The following is a 26793-nucleotide window of genomic DNA, read 5'->3' on the forward strand; positions in this document are numbered from 1 at the left end:
GGGAGGGAGGGAGGGAAGGAAATCTGAGGTAGAGACACTAGGCCCTTCTAATCTTAGAAGATTCTAAGCAGGAAGCTAATGGTAGCCATTCTGTCCATTTGATCTAGGCCAGTCTGGAAGGATCTAGATGGAAGTTTCCTGGAATTCTTAAGGTCATCTCAGATCTGCTTACACAGTGTAGCCTTGTCAATGTATTACCATTTCCTTTCTGTGTGGCTTCTCCCTAAGGAAATTTACACAAGCAGTCATCTTTAGTGCTTATACCCCCTCAGCTCTGTCCAAATTTCTCATCCCCTGGTCCCCCGGAGTAAAATCTGTTTTATAAAAAATTTCAGTTAAATAACTAATTCCAGAAGCATCTACCACTTCATTTAGTATTCATTGCACTCTCATTCTTTGGAGGTGGCTGGAAGTAAGATTCACAAAGTAGGCATGAAGGGGGCAAGACCTGCCCCCTTCATTAGCTCACTCAACCTGGTTCAGAGTCTGCAACTGAAAAGGGAGGAGAGTCCTTGGAACTAACTCAGAAAAGCTCCTAGATGACTGGACAGTCACAAGGTCCAGCCTACAAGAAGTAACAAGAGGGCCTGGTACCATTAACTCAGCCAAGAAAAGACTAAGCTCCATTTAATTGTGCTCCTCAAAAGCATGGGGGTCAACAGCCAGTTACTAACCCTGTCCTTTAAGAAAAATAAAAACTAAAAACAAACCCAGAGATGGGTGTGGACAGTAGTGCAACCTGGGCACTGCATGCTCTGAAGTATCCCCTTGTTGTGCGCAAAGGTATGTGGGAGATACACAGGCAAGCCCTGGAATATAGACTATCCACCAGTGCATTTGTTTGTTTATTTTGGTCTCATATTCATTAACTCATGCACACAAGACCATTTCTTGGGTTTATACCTCATTCTGTTTCTCCTGCTATCACAGGTCTTTTGAGACAAAGTCTTCCTGTCCCAGCTTGCCTGGGAGCCACTATATAGACTAGGGTGGTTACAGATATCCATCTCCCTCTGCCTCCTGAGTGCTGGGATTAAAGGTATGCCACCATGCCCAGCTTTTCTCTCATTTTAACTCAAAATTTTGTATTTGAAATCTACACATGTTGTTAATGATCCTTTTTCTTTTTCTTTTTTTTTTTTTTTTTTTTTTTTTTTTTTGGTCTTTTTGAGACCTGTAGCCCCAACTGGCCTGGAACTTGCCATGTAGACCAGGCAGGCCTCAAACTCACAGAGATCTGTCTGCTTCTGCCTCCCAAATGCTGGGATTAAAGGCATGCACCACCACACCCAGCTTTCTTTTCTGTGAGACAGGGTCTTACTGTATTGCTCAGGCTGGCCTTGAACTCAGGATCCTCCTGCCTCAGCCTACTAAGTGCTAGGATTTGGGGAACACATTGCCATGTCTGGCCTACTGATTTTTTTTTTTTTCTTTGTCTTTTCAAGACAGGGTCTCCCTGTAGCCTCAGCTGTCCTGGAATTTACAATGTAGACCAGGCTGACCTCGAACTCACAAAGATCCGGCTGCCTCTGTCTCCCAAGTGCTGGGATTAAAGGCGTGCACCACCATGCCCAGCACTGCTGATATTTTTAATGCATTATTTGTAATGCTTATTAATAGCTTGATTTATAGCTGTTAGTTATTAAATCCTCTAGTGTTGGTCATCTCTCTGCCTCCAATTCTCACAAGTGATGCTGTGATGGTCCTTCAATGTATGTCCAACCGCCCTTTAGAACTAGCTGTTGGGAAACTAGAGAAGGAACCAGCATGGACTAGATACCTGTGTTTCCTTTAACCAGGGTGGAATCTGTAACTCACAATGAGAGAAACATTAAGTTCTGGTCTAGTCTTTCTTTGTTTATTCATCTTTATGTATATGAGTATTTTGCCTGCATGTGTGTAAGTGCAATTGTGCATACAATGCCCATGGAGGCCAGAAGAGGGCATCAGATCCCCTGGACCTGGAGTTACAGAGAACTCTTAGCTGCCATGTGGGTGCTGGGAAACAAACCCAGGTCCTCTGCAAGAGCCGCCAGTGCTTTTAACCACTGAGCCATCTCTGTAGCCCCCAGTTTAGTAGTGTAGAACCCTGAAACCCTCTTCATTCACCCGCTACCCCCCTAATCCCTCCAGACCCCCACTAATTGCTCTTTTAGCTTCTGTAAAATGCTTGGCTGCTGCTTTAGACATGCCTAGACATGCCCTGGCATGCCCTGACCCCCGCCTGCTATTCCCCCCCCCCTTCCAGGAAACTATAGATTAAGCAAGCCCGGGCATGAAAACTGCCCTATAAGGTAAAAACGGAAACTCCTGGCCCCACAGATGACAGTCAGCACATTCCACAGCCCTGAGAATAGCACCTACCAATAAGAAATTTCCAGGGCTGCATCTTATACGTCCAATCAGTTTAAAATTATGTTGGTGCGTGCGGGCTCCTTGAACCAATCAAAATGTATCTTTGGTACCCCCCTCCTCTCTTTGTCTAAAACCTATAAAAGGCTCCACTCTCCCTTACTCTGGGCTCTCAGCACGGATCTGTTGAGTTGGTGAGGTCTGAGAGCCCGAGCTTAAGCCCGAATAAACCATAAACCTTTGCTTTTGCATTTTGGTGTGTTGGGTCCTTGGTGGTCTTTTTGGGGGTCCAGTGGATGAGGTACAACAGTAGTATTTCATTTGGGAGCATCTCTGGATTCTTTAGATGATTAATCAGAAGCTGAGTGACAGAAATCATTTTCAGGAACCTAAATACTGATCTTTAGGGATTGTCTCTTCTAAATAGCATTTCTTAACTTGGGTTAATCAATTCTAGAAGTATTTCATATTTCTATATGGGAGGGGCAATGATTTCCTGCACAAAGAAAATGAGATGTTTTAAAAAATTATATTACTCTTAAAGTTGAGCAGAAAATTTAAAATCATTTTGTCATTTAATGATTTCAAAGTCTGACATCATTCAGTTGCCCAACATTACATCTTGAGCTACTGGGAAAGCTGGATTAGTGTCTTGTGTTTCTAGAGTGTTTACAGTTTATAATACCATTCACAGACATAATACATCTCATTGAATCTTATAATTACTGCTGTGGAATAGTTGGGATAGGGTCACGGCAATGAAAGATGCAGAAATGGAGGTCCATACCAAGTGTGAGCTGTCCAAAGTGACATGGAGAGTAAGTTGCAGAGCCAAAAGTTCAGGTTTTCCGAAGCTCCATCCAGTCTCTTCTGCAACATTTCTGATGCTTAGAGAGATAGTTTACTACTGTAAGCTCAGCACTCTGTCCCAAGCAGAACTTTCTAGTGTATCTGTCCTCTTCAGTTTTTTATGATGTTAATGAGTAGGCTAAAGCCTCACAACCTGCTGTTTATCCTACTAGCTAAACACCTGTTCATAAAAACAGTTCAATTGTGGAAAAAATAAGATCCATATAACCAAGTATCCTGGCAACAAACAGAATGGAGAGTTGGACTTTGGCATAATGTGGGGTTGTACAAAGTACCCTCACTGTGCCACTTTATCTGTTACCTAATTATGGCCATAAAATAAGAATGGTAGTTGGATCATAAAAAAACAGTAATTGATCAAAGTTTGTTTGGGCAAAGTGATAATTCCATTTTCTCAAAGTGTCTTCTCTGGACTTTTCAAAATGCACAGATCTTCTGAGGAAGCTATGCCTGCTTGCTTTAGGGAGGGTACAGTGGCCTTAGAAAGAGCAGGCATTCAGGAATGCTGACTACCTGATGGTCATCTATGGGTGATATCACAGGCCCCTAACTACTATTCCTTACTATGTTATTTGGGCTTGAACAAAAACACTGTAAACCCCAGCATAAGTTCTTAAAATCAGTCAATCAATCAAGGTGTCACAGCCTCAGAGTTAGACATGTTCAGCCATTTTTAGGATCAAGCACTAAGAATGACAGTGTTTTCAGAAAAAAAAAAAAAAAAACCCTCTAATTTTTACTATTTGAAAGTGACTAGGTGGTTAGAGAGAATAAGCCAAGTTTATCTACTTGAGTTTCCATAATCCATGTATAAACTTGTCTTTATTAATTATTTTTTAGAATACCAGACTGATTTTTGTCATCAGTATTTAAGTTTTTGAGCATCCTTTCATTTCCATGAAACACATCTCCTTATATTGTCCACTATTAACCTAATGACACTAATTAATATTTTTTAAATGAAACACAATTAAGAAATTAAATGGGGAGCTAGAGAGATGGTTAGTGGTTAAGAGCATTGGCTGTTCTTGAAGAGGACCTGGGTTCGATTCCCAGCAACCACATGGCAGCTAACAACTGTCTGTAACTCTAGTTCCAGGGGATCTGACACCCTCTTCTGACCTCCACGGGCATTGCACAACATAGGTGCACTTACATACATGTAGGCAATACACTACTACACATAAAATAAAAATAACAAATAAAATATTTTAAAAAGTAAATGGGCAGCCAAAAGTTAAGAACAGTCCAAAACATATAAAGAATATTTATTAGCAGCCATTTTAGCTTATTTGGGCAAATTTTCTTCTCTATAAACTATAGGAAGTTGATCTGTTTCTTATTTGCTTCCAAGCTTAGTCATACAGTTGTTGGTGTTTTGTTTTGTTTTGTTTTGTTTAAGCTTTAAAATATCATGAATTTCCTCTCATGGCAAAAATCTCTTTGTCTTGTCTCTTCTTGCATTAGGTCATGAAAAATTTTCAAAGATGAAATTTGATTATTCAGTGTAGTTCACAAATCTCACACCCTCCTTTATTATCTGATTTGAAAAGCCCTGAACACATGGCTGCCCATAGAATTCTCTAGGACAAACTGTTTTTGTTTCTCTGTTTGTATTTGATCACAGGACTAACTCTCTTTGAGATGTAATGGATATTCCCTACTAAGCATTAGCACCACCATACTAAGGGACCCACAGCAAGCAAGGCTCTGAGTGTTTTGTTCTACTAGACAAGTTTCTACAAACTGCAATAAAAATGGAAGGTCAGGAAATATGAAGCTATAGTGTATCGTCTTACCTTTAACCACAGAGCTGCAATTTTATGCTTCCTTAAGAGTCAAAACCAGCTTCCTTTTCATCACTGTGGCCTTCATCTTGCTAATCCAAAAAGCAATAGAGTTGCTCAAGCCCCATACCTAAATGTCCCATACCTAAGTGAAATGCTTAACAGATAATAAGGGGACCAGCTGCCCCAGTTTGCTCGGGATGCTTCCAATGTGGCCTGTTGTAGAGGTGTGCTTACTAGAAGCATCCCCTCACACATCAGTGTTCTAGCTTAGATGACAAATTACATGGCTGTCTTAATTTAACTGACTATGAAGCACTCTGGTTCAAAATGTTTCATGGGCAACCCAGCTGTCCTTTGGAGTAGGAATTTGGCACAAGGTGTTAAACAAATCAAAGCCTCTGCAGGCCTCAGACTAGGCCTCTGTGTTCTGCTTCCTCTGGTCAATGGCACAAATAAACTGCTAAAGAGGAAGACTGTGGCAATTAAAACCTAGGCTACTTAGATCACCTGAATTTTAGACTAGAGATTATTTCAGGGCCCTCTGGCCCAACACCTTGCTTTTGTGGATGAAGACCTAAGTATGACCCTTATAGAAATGTGTGTCATTTCACACTGTTCTGAGTTGTTTCGTGAGCAGCGTTTCACTAGATGGCAGCTGGAGTAAATAGGCAAGAGGGGAAGTTTTTAGACACATTTTTCTGGGAAGAGAACTAAGTTTTAAATAAGTTAAAGGGGGCTGGAGAGATGGCCCAGCAGTTAAGAGCACTGGTGGCTCTTGTAGAGGATCCAGGTTGTTCCCAGCACCCAATGGTGGCTAACAACCATCCCTAGCTCCAGGGGATTCAACATCCTCTTTTGGCCTCTGTGGGCATTGTACCCATGGGTGCACTTATGCTCATATACATAAAATTGACATAAAAGTAAATACATAAATTTTTTTTTAAAGTTAAAGGACACAGCCAAAGTCCTATGACGACTGGGTTAAGATGGAATTCATCTCTGGCTCTCTACCAGCTTTCTGTCCATCACTCCACACTAATTAATCTTTTGACTTGCTAAGGAGGATTTAAATATATATTCCATATAGATGGTTTATCCAAACCAGATTCACAAACATTCTCTCTGAAATTAGTCTATATATTCAAAAGCCCCTGGTTTCTGCTTTTCTCTCATTCCAGCTGCCATGAACCCTAGCCAGCAACTAAGCTGTCCTTAACTGATGGTGCTCCTGGATCGCATGCTCAGGGAATGTGACACAAAATCTTTCTTGTGGCCTTCTTTTGAGTGCCTTGGGTAGGAAGTGAAGGGAAGGAAAATACAATGTAACTTTGCCCCTTCATTATAGTCCATAGTTAGCAACATAATCATGTCTCAAACTACCAATGTCCCACACCAACACACAAGATCCATTCTCTTTCACTTCTGTCCCTCTTTATTCCATCTGTAACACAGTACAGCATTAAGTAGTATATTTCTATATCAATATGGAGGAAAGTCATACTTCTTGAAGTGACAAAAAGTTCAATGACTATTCATCCAGTAAGAGGAATTCGCTGAACACACTACAATCTTTTAGGCACTATTCTAGGTACTAGGCATAATCAGAATTGTTCTGTAAACCCCAAAGTCTTCAAAAATTTCTTGCAAGTCCTATTAATATCTATACCAAAACCAAAACATCATCTCCCTGAGCCAGTTTTTAATTAAAATTGCCTTTTAAAAAAGCATTTGCTTTCCAAATAAGCAGGTGACTTCTCTAGGATATTTCAGCAGGATTATTTTCTTTCATGGCTGTAATTATACAGAATTTAACTATACTCCCTATTGTGGGTAGCCTGGGAGTCTATCTAAATTAATATTCTCTCTAGAGAAAACTTTTTCCAAATTCATGAGAATCATCATAAAAAGCAGACTGCTTACACATGCAGATCTCCTGTGAGGAGATTATGGAAATGGTTTGCCCATTTATTTTGAAGAAGGTAGCCATTCGTTTCACAGCATGTTCAAAGGAGCCTGAGGTTTTATCTTTATTTTTACTCTTCACCATTCCCTATGTTTCACATACAAGACTGAAACAGCTATACAGGGGTCAATGAGAAGAACCCAGTGTGTGTGTGTGTGTGTGTGTGTGTGTGTGTGTGTGTGTATGTGTGAAGACATGTGTGTTTAGTGTTAACTAACAATTGGTTCATGGCTGGAAGTCATTTCCAGATACCCATCCCTTCAATAGTTTTTCATAATATCACCCTGTTTTCTGAAGAGGTGATAGAAAAATTGAAACTATAAAGAGACTCATTCCATCAAAGGGTTTAGAAACTTCCTTGATCAATACAATCTAGGGATGAAGCAGTAACGATAGATACCAAGCTGCCCGAGTCCCTCCCATTCCATTCTGTTGGATGCAGTAACCTGTCATCTGCATGCTGCATTCTTCACTAATGTCATCTGTCAGTTATATCGGTAGCAATGAAAGAAGATTGCATGAGGATGGCTGGTGGTGAGGATGGTATGAGCTGAGACTCCTGTCTGGTCCAATGGGCTGGGTCAAAGGTATTTCACCAAAGCTGAGAAATATGTCACAGGGAAGAAACCATTGCCCCCAGAGAGGCAGCCAGGGCATTGTCTCACATACCACTTAGTCCTACTGCCCCTTTAACACAACTATCTCACAAAGGTCATTTGTTCATGTAGATGAAGAAGTCAAACTTTCTGGGTTTGAATTTCCACTCTATCACTTACATGACTTGACATTTGTAGTTTCTAGGTGACTCCGCTGTCTCTATTTCCCCGTCTCTCCATAGAAGTATTGGGATTACAGATGAACACCACTGTGTCCAGCCTTTTATTAAAAACATGGCTTCTGTGACTAGAATTTAGGTCATCAGGGTTGTGAAGCTAGTGCTTTTACCTGCTGAGCCATCTCCCTGGCCCCCTCTTCTGTGCTATGAATACAGTCCCATTAATAAAAGAGTCTTAAGAGCCGGGTGTGATAGCACAAGGCTTTAATCCCAGCACTTGGGAGGGGAGGCAGAGGCAGGTGGATCTCAGTGAGATCGAGGTCAGCCTGGTCTACATAGCAAGTTCCAAGTCAGCTGGAGCTATAGAGAGATCTTTTCTGAAACAAAAAACAAACAAAAAGCCCCAAATAAAAGGGAGAAATGAAGGAGTGGTGAGGAATGAGCAGAAAATTAATTCTCTGGTGAAAATACCAATAATGAAGCACAAACCAATGCACAGCTTACAGACGATATGCTGAAGATGAGATATTCCCACCCCACCCATCAGTCTCCAGAGGATCCCTCAAGCATCTTCTCACAATGAGGCCACATCCACAGCTTTTGGTCTTCAGAGAAAGGTTCTAATTTCAACCAGTGGACTGTACCATTCTAGAAAGATTAAAAAGAGATAGTAAGGAAAAGTGAAACTCATAAAGTGTTCTTACCAGGTAGCCAACAGATACCTTACTGAGCTCTTAGCTCCCATCCATTTAAAGAGCAGCAGCATGTCCCACAAACACGCACTTTACAGCTGAGAGCAAGTCCTGGTGACACTGTGAGTTGAGGGTATGTACTGTTACAGCCCTCTTTACAGGAGAGAAACAGGAGCATAGCAAAATGAGATTTGGAGTGATTAGCACTTGAGATTCCATTTCAGATTATTTGTCTCTTTACTATATTAACTCAAATTTCATTTTGATCTTTTGTGTGTGCTTATCAGTGTACACACAAGTACGTGTATGTGTGTGCTTGTTCATGTGTGGGTACAAGTGTATAAGTGTGCATGCGGAGGTTGGAGGGCAACCTCAGGTTTCATCCCTCAGGCACCTTCCACATTTTGTTTGAGGCAGGGTCTCTCACTGGCCTGGAACTTCACCAAGTAGGCTAGACCAGCTGGCCAGTAATCCTCCAGGAATCTCCCTGTCTCCACTTCCCATCTTGCCACCACTGGGATTACAGGTGTGGGCCACAGCATCTGGTTTTTAACATGGGTTCTGGGGATTTGAACTCAGGTCCTCTCACTTGGGAGGCAAGTGCTTTACTGACAGAGCCACCTCTAAGTCCTCATTTTGTTTTTAATTCTGCTATGTGTCTTAGAACAGCAGGCTTTCTAAGGCAAGAAGAAAGCAACCTAAAGAGAACTATTGGGAAACAGCAAACTGAATTAACAACTATACAGGGTCTATATGAAAACTTAAAAAATGTAGAACTAAAAATAAAAATGCAGCACTTCCTATTTTTTGCACTTGGATTACATGTGGAGAGGTGTACAGTTCTGTGGCAGGGCTAAAACATCAGAACCTAAACATGATGTCACTTCTGCCTGACAAACCTTGCAGGAACAAGGCTTTTGGAATGGTCTGGCCACTGGCGACCAGTTGGAATAGCATGAATTCCAGTGTAGTTGGCATTTCATTCTTCTAGTCTCATCGTGTCAAATGCAGTGTATTCTATCTAGAATAGTGTGTGTGCACTCCCATCATTGTGAATTAGTGGTTCTGCCTGTGCTGTAGCTCCTACATGGGTTAAAGGAGAAGATATCAGATCTTACAGGATAAATCTGAATAAGCTCCCCCAGGGAGCTGCGCTTCAATTTCTTCATGTGTAAAATGGTGCCAGAACAAAACTTGAAAAGAATAGATTCCATTACCTCTGTTGGTTAATGTCAAGTAAGCACAAGGTTTTAGTTTTTAAGCAATGCACAGAAGTCGGCATGAATGTCATTTCAGAAGCCTTCAGGAAAGGAGACTGGAAAGTCCACAGCAGTTCAGCAATGGCCCAGCCCACATTGGCAAAGTCCTGTGGACCCTCACCACCCTAATTCTTCACCAAAGTGACAGGTAGTGATTAAGTTAAAGCTCAAAGACCCAAACTGATGATTCAGCGATAGTCTGGAATTTGTGTCGTCAATACAGCATACGGAGAATATATTTGGAGACATAAGTGAATTTTGATGCTTATGAAATCATGAGCTGCTATAGCCAGAATAAAAGGCAGGCCTTTTAGTTCTCCTCTGACCCTGTAGACATGTTAGTTAACTTTTCTTATCTGCAAAACAGGACTAATTCCATTGTGATTTCAAAGAGAAATTTGAAGAATTCAAAGGATTGTGAGAGAAACTGAAATGACTAATATAGACCTTAGTACACCATGATCACCATTCCATACCTCCACAGCCTAATAATGTCTCTCTCCTCTGTATTTCCTGTCCATCTCTATGTTCTTCTCTTTAAATCCATCTCTTGGTATTCATTTGGACACTGATATCACTGATATTATTGGGGGAGTAATAGGTTAACACATTAAATTTTTTTGATTGATTCTTATTTTTTGCATATGAATTTTTACCTGCATGTATATAAGTGCACCATGCGCATACAGTGCCTGCAGAGACCAGAAGAGGGCATCAGATCCCCTGGAACTGGAGTTCTAGATAGTTGTTAGTCACCTGTGGGTGCTAGGAACCAAACTCAGGTCCTCTAGAAAAGCAGCCAGTGCTCTTAACTGCTGAGCTATCTCTCCAATCCCAAGCAATACAGTTTTAAGTTCAAATCAAGTTCTGACTCTCAAGAGGTCTGTAGAGGCAGAATAGTAATACTTTCTTTTGCATGATATAAACAATTCCTAGTGTTTAGTTTTCCATACATATTTTCATTATTGTTTCTGGTGACCAATGGAAACAACTAAGCTAGCCTGGAGACAAAGTCCAAATTCTCAAAGAAACAAACAAAAACCCTTAAATCTCCTTCTGGACTGGAACAGGAAATATTTTTACACAGTAAATAATAAACAGGTAGAACCTTTAACCCCAAGAGGTTGGTCACACAAGCTGGAAATGTAAGTAGCTTTAAGTTCGCATACTATTCATGGATAGAGAGAACAAACAACTTTGTCAAAAATGAAGGCTGACGAGACATATGGTGATGAGGACGCAGAGAAGGAAAGCTACACATGGTTGTTCAAAGGGTAGCTTTGTTCAAGAACTTTGGAGAATACATTGATGCTATGCTGTAAGGTAAACAGCCACACATCCTGTAAACCAACAGTTCCAATTCTAGTAAATGCTCTAGGGAAATCCTCCTAGCTGGGTTTAGAAGACATGTTCAATCCCTGTTACCACAAATATATATAATTTTAAAAATTAAAAAACGTATTCCTTTAAAACTACCTCAACCTACTATCTACTCAATGTTGACATGATACACACCACAAAATAGATAGATACAAGCCATGACAATTTCTAAACACTTCTAGTTGATTCTAATAATTAAATTGCCAAGATCTTAACAAAAGTTGAAATATGCTTTGTCTCCCATGATAGATTCTTAAAATGTGGTTCTCTTCAGGAGGTATGTGGTAAGCTTGGACATAGCCACAGGTGATTCTTAAATCACCAAGGATTGACAGTGACTGTTTTTAGCTTAAGGACACTAATAACCAGATTTGTATTTATAAGAACATCTCTTTTGCCTTCCATCTCTAGCCTGTGTGTTAGTATATAGAGGCAGATCAATAGTTCACTCTAATTTTTCCATTTGGTGCTAGAGATGGAAACCAGGGCCTTGCACACACACTAGGCAAGTGCTTTACCACTGAGCCTTATCTTTACCTTTTTGTCAATTTCTAAGAGACATTGAAAGTTTGGGTTCTCCCTCTTCTACCTTCTGTGGAGTAGTTCAGAAAGTGATACACAGGAAGATTCCCCACCCTTGCAAAGCAAATGCCCACCACTTCTGTTGGAGAAACAGCCACCTATTTTTTCTCACTTCGGGATTTATGGAATGTTTCAAGAGCCCATTGCTCACAGGAAGGTGACAGTGAAATCCATAAGAGAAATCCAGGCAAAAAAATTGGGGAAAGTTCCTGAAGAGTTAGGGATATAGATCAGTTGGTAGAGTGCTGGCCTAGCATGCATAAGGCCCTGAGTTTGGTTCTCAGTACCACATTTACACACATACACACACACACACACAAGGTGGAGGCAGGAGGATCAAAAGTTAGTCATTCTTAGTTATACACTTAGTTTGAGACCCTACCTCAAAAGAAGTGACCTGCTTTTCTCCCTGTTGGCCAGCTCACCACAGGACTCTGTTTATAAGAAGTTTCTTTTTCTCTTAATTTGATATTAATGGGATTACAGAGAAGCCAGAGTTCTTAGAGAAGGAGAAGATATCTAAAAAGGCAATCCCAGGTTCGATTCCCAGCACCCACATGGCAGCTACGAACCATCCTTAACTCCAGTTCCAGGGGAATCTGACACCCTCTTCTGACCTCCATGGCATTGCAAGATACAGGTACACTCACATGCAGGCAATGCACTCATACACATAAAATAAAAACAATAAATAAAAATAAAAAGGCAACCAAAGTTTGTCACCTCATAGAACTTTCTGTGGGCCAAATTTTTTTGTTGTTTTTTTTTTGTTTTGTTTTTCTTTTGGTCTTTTTGAGACAGGGTCTCTTTGTACCCCCAGTCTCACAGGGATCTGCCTGTCTCTGCCTCCTGAGTGCTGGGATTAAAGACATGTGCCTCTACGCTCTGCTATGGACTAGTTCTTATAGGTGGATACTTTCAAAATAAATGACCACAGGCTGAAGAAACATAAATAAAACTGTTGGATTGACACAACTGTCAGCCCAGGCTTTGGAACTGATTTAGTAAAAAAGCCAGCTGTTTTCATTTAACCTCTTCCAAATGCTTATGCAATGACTTCCCCCAACCACAAAAGAAAAATACAATGACAGGACAAACTACTCTGTAGAATGTTTCATTAAGATATGAATAACCACAACAATTAAACTTCTGTTAATATTGAAGTTGAAGTAGCTTTAAAATATTTTTAGTTCTTGTATCTGAAATTGTGTAGACAGTCTTTAGAGAAACTTCTCAGCAGTTTCCTTATTTTCTAACTGGAAACAGTTGAGAACCTTTAGGCCAAGGTTACCAGGGCAGTTAGATTCATACAGTAAGAGAAACAAAGCAAGAGCAAACCCTTGCCAACCAGGGAGGGCAGAAATAATAGAGACTGAGCTTTGTAGAGCAATAATACACATCTGACAGTTGAAATCTTTCTTCCTTGCTAGAAGCCAACTACATTTGTTTGGTGTACCTTGGAGAAATGGGTGCTTCAAAGGACCCTCCCACAAGTCTCCTTAGCAGTCAACCAAGGCCAATGGCCCCCTGCCAACTAACCCTAGGAATCCTCTGTCAACCAGGACCTCCCCATATAACCTCACACAGTTTTGCAACAGGAAGCCACAGAATCTAATAAAATGCACTTGATTCCATGCAGGAACATTAGCAGCCCTTGAGTTACATAACAGTAGTCACAGAAAGACAGGGGACAGCATGTGCATATTAGTACTTAAGTCTGAATTCCATTCGGCAATGTGATATTTCTGAAGGTCTGAGGATTCCACAAGGCAGCAACAAAGGTTCTTGTTGAAGAGCCATCAGGACCATGTTAAGTGGAACTGGATGAAACCCTGCCAAGGCAAGAAATAAAATTGGCTTGCTGAAAGGGGGCTAGGAGAACATGGGCCTGAAGCCAGGGCTCAGTATCTCTTAGAGTGCTGGACACCAAATGGGCAGTGTTGGAAATCAGTGGAGCTCTGAGTTCTCTGCCTCAGTCTCCTGGGCTGTGAGGAGAGGATGGCAGAAGTCATTTCCAAGACTCTTTCCAGAGTATGTCACAGAAAGGGAGGACAGGTGCTAACAAGAGAGGGGATGTTCCTGACCGTCTTGACCCTCCCTGCCTTGGCACTGAAACAGGAATCCCTGCTATAGATGTTTAGGTGGAAAAACACCCAGTTCCCTGAAAGTGGTTTCACAGTCTCTTGGCAAATAACTTGAGCCCCAATTTCACATAGTAAAAAAGCTTGTTCTGTCTGAATTCTCTTTAAGGGACTTAGAGGAGAGGTAAAGACATTTATTTACAGAGTGGGCAGTGCAGTCACAGGTGAAAAGGTTGTAAACACTGGGCACATTACCCAGGAAGCTCAGTGAAGTGTGGCTCATCTCTAGGCACAAACCACATCAAAACCCACTCAGGACTGTGCTGGAGGATTTTGCAATAGTTTGTTAACACAATAAGCCAATGTGATTCCCACACTTTTACTGTTAGCAACAGCCCAGCCTGACAAGTCTATACCAAATCCACAGCCAAGTCTATCTTTAAGACCAACCCTCTCCACCTCCCCAATAAACTGCAGAATGAGAGCAGAGGAAGCATACCTGTCAGCTTGCTTTGCCCCTGGTCTGAAGCTGCATAGGTAGATGTGGAGAGCATGCAGTGCAAGGCGGTTGGCCCAATCTGCTAGCAACATGTCATGTCTTGGCAGCAAAGATACACAAGACCTCGAAGCTTGAGGTGTACCTATTTTCCCGACTTGGTAGTATATTTGCAGGTATCGGAGCTTTTTTTTTTCCAGTTTTTATTTTATGTGTATGAGCATTTTGCCTGCATGTATGTAAGTGCACCCATGGGTACAATGCTGGTGGAGGCCAGAAGAAGGTGTTGTATCCCCTGGAACCAGAGTTACTGATGGTTGTTAGCTGCCACCTGGGTTCTGGGAACTGAACCCCTGTCCTCTGCAAGAGTAGCCAGTGCGCTTAATGACTGAGCCATCTCTCCAGCCCAAATCCGTGGTTTTAAAGGACAGCTGATTTTAATCCTGCTTGATTGCGTAGGTAATCCTATTTGGGGACACAGCGAAGTGGGCTCTTCACCGTTTACTCTGGGATGGGGACCTTGCAACAGCAAGCTGGGGACCCACAGCTTTGATTAGAAAGTTTGCAGGAAGGTGGGCAGAAGTCAGGGTGGAGGAAGTGGTGGCAGAGTGGCCCACACAAGCCGTGCAGGTGGCTTGGCCCCAACTCCATCTCCTGCTTTAAATCAGGTCTTTATTGTCCCATCTCCATCTCTGTAAGTTGGAAAGATCTTAAAGGTGCCATATAAACCTTGTAGCTGTTATTTGTGATCATGTGAGTGATTTAAATTTTTTTCTCCACTGTGACTTCGTATAATTGCTTCAAAATTTCTACGATATGTGTTATTTTGTAATCAGGAAAAGAGGAAATATCTATTGGTATCATTAGCTTTTAAAAAAGTGTGGTCTCCATTTCCCCAACTTGGCGAGGTGACTTCTGTGCCGACGGTTGGCAGTCTCTTGGGCCAAGTGTGGGTGCCCTACGCGCCCTGGCGAGGCCCCCACATGTTAACCCGCTGCAGAGGCGGAGTGCCGTGGCCCGGGAGGCGTGCCCACGGTGGCCGCGGAAGCCAGTCCTGCCTCTGTCGTGGGTCCCCAGGGCAGCGCGGGCTCCCGAGGCAGCTCTTGAGGTGCTTCGCCAGCCTCTCCCCCGAGCTGCAGCCGGGAGGGCGAGGCATCCCCTTCCTCCTCTCCATCCTTGGCCAGTTTGGGGCCGCTGCCTGGAGGCTGGGAGGCGCCGCCCGGGGGAAGGGCCCCGGAGAACCCCGCCGCCTGCAGCCGGGGCCCGCCGCCGTGAGTCCGTCGGCGGGAGGGGACAGGCGGGCCTCGCTCACAGCGGTGCTTCTGTCTCTTCACAGCCGCTTAGAGACCATGTCGACGGAGACTGCGAACCGCCCCACAGAGGACCAGGTGGAGATCCTGGAGTACAACTTCAACAAGGTCAACAAGCATCCCGACCCCACTACGCTGTGCCTGATCGCTGCCGAGGCGGGCCTCTCCGAGGAGGAGACGCAGGTGAGTCCCCGCGCCGCCGGCGCAGCACTCGGGACTGGTGTGTCCCTGCGGTCCTCCTTCGGGTGCAGCCGGGTGCCCGGCACCGCTCTGCAGCTACCTGGGCGCCGCGTCCGCCTCCACCCCCAACCCGCCGTGAGCCTCCGCGACCGGCGTGGACACTCCATGGTCACTTTCCTTCTGGCTTTCTGCTGTCTCTCAGAGCCCAGGACTGATGCTTTCTCCTCCCTTCGTGGCGGGAGCAGCATCGGTCTCTCTGCTTAGTAGCACCCCGGGCTGTGCATGAGATCTTCAGAAAAGTCTCAGCAGAAATGTCACAGCTGGAAGGGACTTTATAAATTTAGACCTCGAATTTGGCAAAGAAGGAAACTAAGGCCCTGAGGGAGCGTCCAGGGTCGTTAAACTGGCTTTTCCCACCACATCTCGCTCCCACTTCTCAGCTGCAGAACCAGCTTTACACGTTACCACATTTTGGTTCGTCTTTAAAATTACCTACTTCTGCCGGGCGTGGTGGTGCACTCCTGTAGTCCCAGCACTGGGGAGGCAGAAGCAGGTGGATCTCTGTGAGTTCAAGGCCAGCCTGGTCTACATAATGAGTTCCAGGACAGCTGGGACTACAGGGAGACCCTGCTTCAAAAAGAAAAAAAAAAAAAAAATTTACCTACTTCTAAGGCTTAGAGTCTTTCTCTGGAATTTTCCAAGAAGGAATACATCTGAAACAGTGGCAGCACACAACCCCTTGAGTGCACTGAATATCTGTCTGTCTTTAAAGAAAAACAAGACCACCAACAAAAAAACTCCCACTACATTATCCTAAGAGTTGCTTAAAGAACCCTTGTTTGCAGCATTGGCATCTTTAGCTGATCCCATATTCTCCCCAGCCCTGTCTAAACTGACTTCTATTTTTTCTTTGGTCATGGAAAGATAGTTTGTTATGAAAGATAAATCACTTGGGAACTGATCCCACCTCTCCCTAGGGAACCCAAAGCACTTCACACCTCTCATCTCAATTCTAAAACCCAGACATTCTTATCCCTCCAGTGTTACAGACTAGAGGTGCTTTATCCTCCCTTTGCCCTGCACCATTGAAGCTTAAAACCTTGTCATTGGTCCCGCCTAGATTCTGGGACCAAGATCCTGGATCCCAAGTCCTGAGATGATCTTTACTAAGCCAGAGGCAACTCCGAGAGCTTACCCATAGGTAATCCTCACCGTCACAGATCAAACAGAAAGGCAAACATATCTGTTCCTAGCAAATGGAACAGCTGTCTAGCCCAGCCAGATCTTAGTAGAAGGTGATTTACTGCAACCCAAGCCCAACAGCTCATATTTCTTGGAACCTCTGAAAGGGCAAGCTGTTGAAGTTTCATCATTTAAAAACTTCATACTACATTTAATGATCAGAGAGATGGCTCATGTTTGAAGAACATGAGGCTGTAGCACATTGTGGGCACAGTACCAACTAGGGCTCTCACCCCTTCTCAGCCTCCAAGTTTCTTATACTTGTAAAGCAGAATAGCCATGTTTATCTTCACTGTGCATCTGTAGTGCTGAGGAATCAAATCTGGGGCCTTGAGCATGCTAAAAAGGCACTCTACCACCGAGCTACACCACCAGTCCCATGCGAACTTTGGAATGATGAACACGTGCCATGTATTGATTCAGACACTTGCTGAGTGTGAAGTCACTTATTCTCCACAACTCTGAGAGGAAAAGTACTGTTAGTTCAATAAGGGAACTGAGGCACAGAAAGGTTAAGTTATTCATGGCTACAACCAGAGCACAGTCTGGTTTCATAATCCAGACTCTTGGCCTCTGCGCTATGCTATCTCCACAGAGGAAGGATGGAAATGAATGGATGGGGTGGGAGGGAAGGACTGAAAGCTTACTTTATGCCTTAAGCAACAGACACTCTAGGCTATAGTCAAGCTTTCCTCTAGATTTATAGGGTATTAGAGAATTGAAATTAAGTCTAGTAGTGGGAAGAAAGGGCACCTGCCTTTTCATGGTCAAGGTCAGCCAACCCATGTAGACATCTGCATGGCAGAGGTATGTGCCCATGATAAGTAGTTCTTCAATGTCCCCTCTTCTGTTATCCTCAAATGAACAAATAGAGCCAGCCTGGCAAGAGTGGTACTGGTGAGTCAGCCTCGTGGGAGGGGTTGGCTTCCTCTTCTTGTCATGAGCCAACACCTTCTTCCTCCAGAGGGCTGCTGCCACTCAGCTTGCCCCTTGACTTCCTGCCTAGACCTGCAGGGAAGCACCTGGACCCCAGAGCTCAGAAAGAAGCACAGAATAGAAGTTTTAGGAATGAGGTTTTTTAGGATCTCAATCTGCCTGTCCTATCACTTCTTGTTGGATTGGGTCTCATCTTCCATCCTTTCCTACCCCCCCCCCACCTTCATGTGCCCTGGTACATGAAATTGATCCTTTAATCTTCCCCAACATTTACATTTTAAAAGTATCTTCTGAAAAAAGAAAAGTGTCTTCTGGAGAAACAAAATCTAATGATGAACTTTCAAGCATTAATACAATTACTTTTATTTATAGTGGCTCTTTTAGGAATACTTAATAGAGCTCCATGGAGGCTAGAGCTTGCTAAGCTTCCTATGTCAGCAGTGGCTGCTATCAATATGACCCTGTTTCAGTTCTTTACTAATGTGGCCCCTTTCTATCTGATAGGGTCCCCAAAGCCAAAATAATGTCCATCACATCTGCCCGAATCTTCTTCCCATCCTGACACCAGATATCTCCAGAGATAGAATCATGCTGCCCCCTCCCCTTTTTCAAACACAGTCTTCCTCTGTAGTCCAAGCTAGTTATGAACTCCAGATCTTCCTGCTTCAGCTTGCTGAGTGTTGGGATTACAGACATGCACCACAAATGGCATCATACTCTTTTCCTAGAACAAGTTCTATGTCAGTAAAAGAAAAATAAACATGAGCTACATGAGACAGTTAATGATTCACAGTGCTAATACTTTGGTAGGGGCCAGAGAGACTAGAGACAGAGGCATTCTGACTAGGGAGCCTTGTGGTGCCCCCCTCGCCATCCTCCATCACATGGGTAATACACCAACATCTTTTGGGGGGGGGGAATTTATATGCTATTTAAAACATTTATTTTGAGGAACACTAAAGACAGTCATACATATTTTATGTTATTACTATAGGAATATAGTAGACAAATAGAGATAAGTACAGAAAATATTTCATTAACATTTATAAAACTCTAAATCCCTTCCCAGCAAGAAGCTTCCAAGAGGATCAACAGTTACAACTTCTCTTCTAGAGTATCTACTACAAAATATTTAATCATCATATAAAATGGGGTGACATTCATATAATAATGAAATGAGTTTTTTTCTAGAGTATCTAGTACAAAATATTTAATCATCATATAAAATGGGGTGACATTCATATAATTATAAAATGAGTTCAGTTGATAGAAACTGTTCATTTGCATTAATCAGTGTTGTGTAAAACTGGCCAATCACTATATAAATGGAATGGTCTCTTCAACTGGTTACTGAAAAGTCAGACTCCTGAATCTAGTCTCTTCCATATGGCCTCTGACAGAAACACTATACAACACAGAACCTGGCTTCTTCAGTACACCAACATCTTAATAAGGTTTAAGGGAGTTACATCTCACACAACGGTGTGAAAACTCAGTCATTATGATTATGAGTCAAAAGAGGATCTGCCGATCTCATTATACCAGTCCCACTATAGGACCAAATTATCTGCTGTGAAAGGGCACTTCTAGGAGCTCACAGTATAGTGAGGGACTCTAAATGAGAGAACTTCTTAAATTGCATTTGTTGGGGTCCTGGAATGAGTTTTTCTCATGATAGTAATCTGAATGTCCTCTACATTTAAGTTGGATGAAATCATACAGAATCCCACCTCCCCTGTCTTATTGTTTGGAAGTCAGTGTTAGAAGGGGCTGGGAAAGATCTTTTACCAGCCCCCTGGGAGGCTGCAATGATGTTGTAGTATTTTACACACACACACACACACACACACACACACACACCAAGCACAGTGTAAGTTGGCATTGGTTCTTGGAGAAGTTTCCAGTATTTTTATCTCTTTTTGGTGTTCTGGACTTGTTCCCAGAATCCAGTGTTTTCAGTTGTTGCATGTTTTATCTACGGAATAAAGACTTCTAAAGGTCTCCCCCTGAAAGAGAAAAAATGCTAGTGCTTAGAGAAAAGGACAGGACAATGTTATTTTGCTCCACCTCTCTCCACCCCTGTGTCTAATTACCATCTCTTCACTTGAGAGTAAATAACTTCCCATCAATGACCAAGGGTAATGAGGGTGACCGTTCATAAGCAGGGGATGAATGTCTTTCCCAGGGGATAACTGAAACAAAGCAGAGAAAGACAAAGCCAGGTGGGAAATTAGGATTGATGTGAGTGAGGGGCTACAAGTCAGAGCTAGACAGGAAAAAAGCTAGCCACAGAGTGATTGCTTTTTGTTGAAGGGCAGTTTGTTTACTAAATTCCTACATGCAAACTTCATTGACAATCTATATCTACAGAAAACAGTTGAGTTTTCCTTACACCTCTCAGCATCCCCCATGCCAGAGCTCAATTTGTTAAGCCTGTGGATGGCAACTTACAAATTCAAAAATGTGGTCCAGGCTGAAGATATTTTTGGTAATGACCCATCAGTTGTCTGCATGTAAAGATGTGGGTGGCTCTTCTGAATGGGACCCCTCAACCATCTTGTCTTAAATGAGTCCTGATAGAAAGTGAGAGTTTTCCTCCTCTAGATTTTAATTAGTCTTTAAAATGCTGCCATTTGTTCAGCTCTTGTCATTGGAAATTCTGTTTAGTCAGCGCTTGCAACCGCAAAACCTCCACAGAGTTACCTCATTAGTGAAGCTGGCACCACGCTGCTCTCAAACCAGACTCAGGGTTGACTGAACACACACATAGATTAACAGAAGAAAATGTGCCCACTTTTCACCTTCAAACTTGGGTTGAAGCCCCAGTGTCACATGAGCTCTCTCTTCTTAAGACTGGTGATTCTCAGGGCTGGGGATATAGCTTAGCTGGTATGCTGTTGCCCAGCATGCACAAGGCCATGGGTTCTCACCAGCGTTACATAAACCAGGTGTGGAGCACACTTGGAACTCTAGCACTTAGGAGATAGAGGCGGGGAGAGCAGAAGTTCAAGGTCTCCCTCGGTTGCGTAATGAGTTTAAGGCAAGCCTGTGCTATGTGACCCTGTCTCCAAAGCAACAGAAAAAACTAAAGAAAAATAGAAAATAAGTCAGAACTATGGGGGAAAAAAAGATTAGTGATTCCCCAAGAGTGAAATGAGACACCTAGAGGGCAAGTGCCTTGGATGAGGCTTCCCTCGGCTGGCCCGCCACCCTGGCCTTCCATTGCTTTTCTCTGCTGCCACCCCCCAGGATAAGGGTAGAGAAACAACTGCTCTTGGCACCCTAGAGACATAGTGATTCAGCATGTAAACTCTGTGCATTGGTGTGGCCCATGCTGCTCCACTTAGCATTGATGGGGACAGGGTTGGGAGACTTCTCAGTCCTGGAACCTCACACCCTTTCATGAATGACAGCCAGCTCCCTAGATCTTAGGAGAGAGCAGCTCTTCCTCAGTAGAAAGTACATGCTAAATAGATGTTTTCCTCTGGACCATCTCCATCAGCACACCCAGATCGGGTGAATACAGCACTACTCTTTCTGAGACCTTTCTTCCCTTCCATTCTTACCCCTAGACTAGTGAACTTCAGGAAACCCTGAGGACAATAGAGGCCTCCAAAATTACCTCTTGGTTTCCACATGAATTGGCTGACTGACACTATTCCTAATGACTTTGTTCAGTTCCTACAGTTAGTCACACTAGAGCTGACTGTTAACACAGCCAGGTCTACAGTCTGCAGTGCTCACTGACCCTAGCAGCTTGCCTGATCACAGCAGTGTGAGGTGAACTGTCACTATTCTCAGTGTACTCTATGACATGTGAACAGCTGCAGGGCTCAAAGGAAAGAGCTCGTCCCGTCTTCCTCGGAGGCTTCTGTTTCCTCACCAGTTCCTCAGTGGAACTGATTCTTCACATCTCACTTTCCTTCTGACGTGCCTAATCCAGACCCAGTCCTGGGTCTCAGCATGGTGCTTCTAATCTCCTCACTGAGGAGGCCCTCAGCCCTCAGCCCTCAGTAACATAGTACCTTGTCCAGAATGTACCACATTGCATTTCAGCTTGTAGAAATGCCTTGGACCTCCCATAGTACCATTTCAGAAGCATCTCATAGGGGCCTTCCCCAAATCCATGTTCACATCAGTGAGGGGTGAATATTTGGGTGACACAGAGCTGGTAAATCCACTCTACCTTCTCTGGCTGTTCAGCAGTCTGCTCCCCGGGTCCCGAAGAGGAGTGCTCTAGGATTGCCTAACGCTGTTACAATTCATTTGTTCAACAAATTCTTACTTACTAGTGTGCTACTAATGAGCAAAGCCAGGCTGGCATCAGCACCCATTATAAGATACAGAAGTCATAGAATAGAAATCTATCCAGGGCGTCAGGGAACTACTTCAGTGTCTTTTATTCACTCAACACACATTGATTAATCTCTTAACTCTTGAGAATTTGTGTTAAAGGGAAGATGTTATGATAAGATGAGAAGAGTCTGGGCTTTCATGGACCTTACTTTCTAGAAGGGTATGTATGTTTAAAAACAAATAAATACACAAGCAAATAAAGTAAGGATAGATATTCAAAATCCTGTGAAATTCACAAAGTACTGAAACAGCGATTAAGGAGAACCTATTTTCCTTAAAAAAATATTTTTATAGTCGGGCATGGTGGCACGCACCTTTAATCCCAGCACTCGGGAGGCAGAGGCAGGCAGATCTCTGTGAGTTCAAGGTCACCCTGGTCTACATAGTGAGTTCCAGGACAGCTGGGGCTACAGGGAGACCCTGTCTTAAAAAGACAAAAAAAAAATTATTTTTATCTTATGTATATATGTATATAAGTGCACTTATGTGAAAGTGCACCCGCGTCATGCAATGCCCGTGGAAGTCAGAAGAGGGCATCGGATTCCCCTGGAACTGAAGTTACAGACAGTTGTTAGCCACCATGTGGGTGCTGGTACTCAAACTCCGATCCTCTGCAAGAGCAGCCCCAAGAGAACCTATATTTAATAGAGTGATCAAGGGAGACATCACTGAAAAGGTTCTGTTTAAACTGAGACCTGAAGATGAGAGAGAGAGAGAGAGACAGAGAGACAGAGAGATCATCTGATGAGGACTAAGACCATACTCAGCACAGGAAGTGGCATGTGCAGTTCCCCAGGCAGGGAAGGTTGCTGTCACAGTGAGAGCCATCTCCATATTGCTTGCTTCTCTTCTTTCCAGTGGTCCACACAGACTACCTTTAGAAATAGCATCGGCATTTCAATTTTTCAGTAAGTGATAGACAATTCTACACATTTCTCTCTTTCAGAAATGGTTTAAACAGCGCCTGGCCCAGTGGCGGCAGTCAGAAGGCTTGCCCTCAGAATGCAGGTCTGTCACAGACTAGGCAGCCGGATACCCACAGCTTCTCTCCACGAACTCCACCTGTTCTTCCTCGCCCAGGCTGTTTTGATTCTTCAGTGCAGTGTTGTATGTTCATTTTTTCCTGTCCTGCTATTTAATGTTTGTTTTGGGTTTTTTTTTAAATGTGTATATAGCTAAAAAAGAAAACAACAGGGAACTAAATGCAGTTCTGTGCAAAGCAATGGCTTGGCTGGGAGAGGGGAGAGGCTTGCATTTCCCTTTGGGTTTTAACGAAAATGGTGTGAAAAGTCTGTTTGCTTTTGACCAGTAACAATTCACTTGTACCATCATGGCAGAGCTGGCAGGACTTCTATTGAAAAGATAACATGACAGGAAGGGAAAACATCCCCTTCTGAGCCCACTTCCTTTATCATTTTCTTTGTTTCATTTAATACATTGATGGTTGAGTGAGAACATAGGTGTATTTGAGTCATTCAAATTTTATATACAAGTTCCTTGGTTACAGGTGCATTAACTTGGAAAGAACCCCAGGCTAAGAGATAGAAACTCTAACCAGTAGAAAAGCAAGTCATTGAGAAAAAAAATCTATGAGTCTGGAATTTACCTTATTTAAATGCATTTGTTAAATGTATTTTGCTAAATAAAATGAACTGCTTTTGTCTCAAAAATGGTATTCTAAATAAAAAACTTTTTGTTGAACACGCATGGAGTCCTTTGGAGATTTTAGTTACGAAGCTACCAATGAGGTAGCCAGCCATTTTCCAAATCTTTGCTACTCCAAGTGTGGTCCAGGATCTACCTCATCAACATTAGCTACAAGCTTGGGAGACATGAAACCTCAGACCCCAATCCAGACCTGCAGAATCAATCTGTAGTTCCCACATGAGCAGTGCTGTTTCAAGGGGGCTCCACAGCCCTTAGCATCCATTACTGTCACAGCACGTGAAATGTCTTAATAGCATCTCAGATGAGTGTATCTGGTTACACAGAACAGTTTTAGTTACAGTGGTGTGTCCCACGCGACTGGTTCCTCCGACGGTTGGGCCTGCTGCAGAAAATGGACTGGGAGGGGTTTTCTGCGCCATCTTGGGACGGAAGCCCGGGAGCAGGGAGGAACGGTGAGGCTGAGGGCATGGAGAGAAAGGTGGCCCGTGCGCCTCGCCTGCATGGACGCAAGAGGGGCCATTTACCCACCTGGGACTAGACCGAGGTCTCAAGATGTGTGGGCGAAAGTTAACGGAGACTACGGGCAGGCCCGGGAGCATCTGAAGTGGCAGGCTCTGAGCCTTGGCTCAAGAGTGCTTGTCTCTGTACGGTCCCGTATTTAAAGCGAGGGCATAAACCATAATAAATTCACATTAAAATATATATATATATGGTTTGACCAGGCAAGAGATCCCGAGCACCTGGGCATGTTTGCTTGCTTGCTTACTTTCACAGGAAGCACCAGCAAGTAGGTAATCCTGGGCTGTTAAAAGTAATTCTGTAGCAAAAACAATGAGTCTTTCTGTAAGAAACAGCATATTTTAAAATGAAATGCAGATCTTTTTTAAAGGTTAAAAACTCATTCAATTTTATGTCTTACGGGGTTTATACTGAGTTCAGTATTGTATAATTGTATTAATTCAACTGTGAACCTAAAATTTTTATAGCCACTTTTGAAAGAGATGTATCTTTGCTCTGGAAATTGTTATTGAGTATGTTAATGCTTCTTCTAAAAAATTTTAAAAAAAAATTTTAAAGTAATTCTCTAATGTTAAGAATTTAGGATCTGTGCAAGGGGTGGTGGTACACACCTTTAGGCCCAGCACTCGGGAAGCAGGCAGATCTCTGTGAGATTGAGGTCAGCCTGGTCTACATAGAAAGTTCCAGGCCAGTTGGAGCTACAGGGAGACCCTGCCTCAAGAAAAAGAAAAAAAGAATTTAGGGTCATTCTGCCATCATACTTTGCTACTTGTTTGTTAGTTTGTCATTTATTTATTTATTTTTGAGACAGGGTCTCACTATGTGTAGTCCAGGTTGGCCTGAAAGTAAGATCCTCCTGCCTCTGCCTTTCAAGAGCTGGGATTTTCGGTGTATAGCACCACATTGGGCCTTTGCACACCACTGTCATTAGTGCTTGGCTAGCTGGACACTGAGCCTGCATTTCACAGAGAGGTGGGAGGACAGCTAAAGCAAGTGTCCAAGCAAAGGGCAAACTGAAAACTTTCCATTTTAAAAGATTTCCTGCCCTGCCAAAAAAAAAATTTTTTTTCCTGGAAGTCCCCACCTTGAAACTGTCACCTCTACCTCATTGGCCAGTGTGGGTCACATGCCCACCCTAATTGCAAGTGAGTATGGGAAGGTGATTGGACATATGCTGCCTTTAACAAAATGAGGGTTTGGACGGTAAGAAGGAAGGAAAGGATTGATTGGCCACTCACAATGCACCAGTCCATCCAGGAGCAATGCTGGGGCACACCTCAACTTCTATCTACAATACTGGCTTAGTCTTTCCAGTTCCTTAAAATAGAGACCATAAGTAAAAACACTAAGAATCATCCCTAATACAAATGTTTACAAGCTCCTATTAAACATCCTTGGCCAGCTTCCTCTCCCTTAAAACATTTCTTCTATAAACAAATACACTATGAACTGGAGTCTGAACAGAATGGCCTCCTGTTTGGTACATTGCCCTTCAACCTACTTCATGTTCTGAACAGCTGTCAGCGCCCAGGCTAGATGCTGATTTCTTTCTGGAAAATAAGAAGGGTACAGGTGGGGACAAGGCAGGAATGTGGGCATATAATAATTAGGACCTGCATAAAAAGAACAATTTTTAATTTTTCAAAGCATCGTCCTACATACTGGCTACACAGGTGGAGGGGAAGTGCTGCCAGAATGACTGTGAACAGAACTAAAACAGCACTGATCTGCCCACCAGCGATGAGAGAGATGCTAAACCAGGTCTAAAAACAAGTCAGAGATCTTTCATTTATTTGTTTTTACATTTATTTATTTACTGTGGGGCGGGGGGTTAGTGCTCATTTAGAGGTCAGAAACAACTTTCAGGAGTTAAGTCTCTCCTTCAACCATGTGGGTTCTGGGGATTGAACTTAGGTCATCAGTTTTGATGACAAGCCCTTTGTCTGCTAAGCCATCTCACTAGCCCAAGGTCAGAAATCTTTCAAGCACATTTGAGCTGTGGTTAAACAATTCAGAACAAGAAAGGTTAACCAGATTGTGCCTTTTTGGCAGAAGCATCACTTTGGGTATCCAAACCTCCAGAGCCTTTGGATAGCATATCCTTGAGAGGCAACAAGGATCCTTTTAGATGTGAATTTGCTACCAATTCTAATCAACTTGAGTTGACTTTTCTAAACTGTGAAGAAATGATATATGATATATATATATATATATATGTTCCCATGCCCTTGCATCTGCCATCACTATCTATACTACTACCCATCAGCTCCTTAATTTGCTAGACTCTTGAGGAACTCTTTGTTTGTCAACAAGTAAAGTATTACAGTATTAGCACTGCCTAA

General features: G+C 43.0%; 1 protein-coding gene and 1 pseudogene across 3 annotated transcripts in view; one reads left to right on the forward strand and one right to left on the reverse strand.

Moving 5' to 3' along the window:
• Positions 1-26793, forward strand: part of Hopx (HOP homeobox) — a 38270-nt gene that overhangs the window by 8103 nt on the left and 3374 nt on the right. Inside the window, exons 1-3 of one of the 3 annotated variants that reach the window (XR_607274.3) lie at positions 15249-15348; positions 15577-15733; positions 23211-23371. Coding sequence is in view for 2 of the 3 variants with exons in the window: in XM_008833291.3 (XP_008831513.1) it covers positions 15590-15733; positions 23211-23288 (222 nt within the window). In the remaining variant the exon portion in view is untranslated. Of the gene's footprint in view, positions 1-15248; positions 15349-15576; positions 15734-23210; positions 23968-26793 lie in introns of those variants that run through there. The other 2 variants (XM_008833290.3, XM_008833291.3) reach the window with 2 other exon arrangements.
• Positions 19337-19432, reverse strand: LOC115070432 (annotated as a pseudogene).

The sequence above is a fragment of the Nannospalax galili genome, unplaced genomic scaffold (genome assembly GCF_000622305.1).
Source record: "Nannospalax galili isolate Female #2095 unplaced genomic scaffold, S.galili_v1.0 scaffold433, whole genome shotgun sequence".
NCBI classification, from domain to species: Eukaryota; Metazoa; Chordata; class Mammalia; order Rodentia; family Spalacidae; genus Nannospalax; species Nannospalax galili.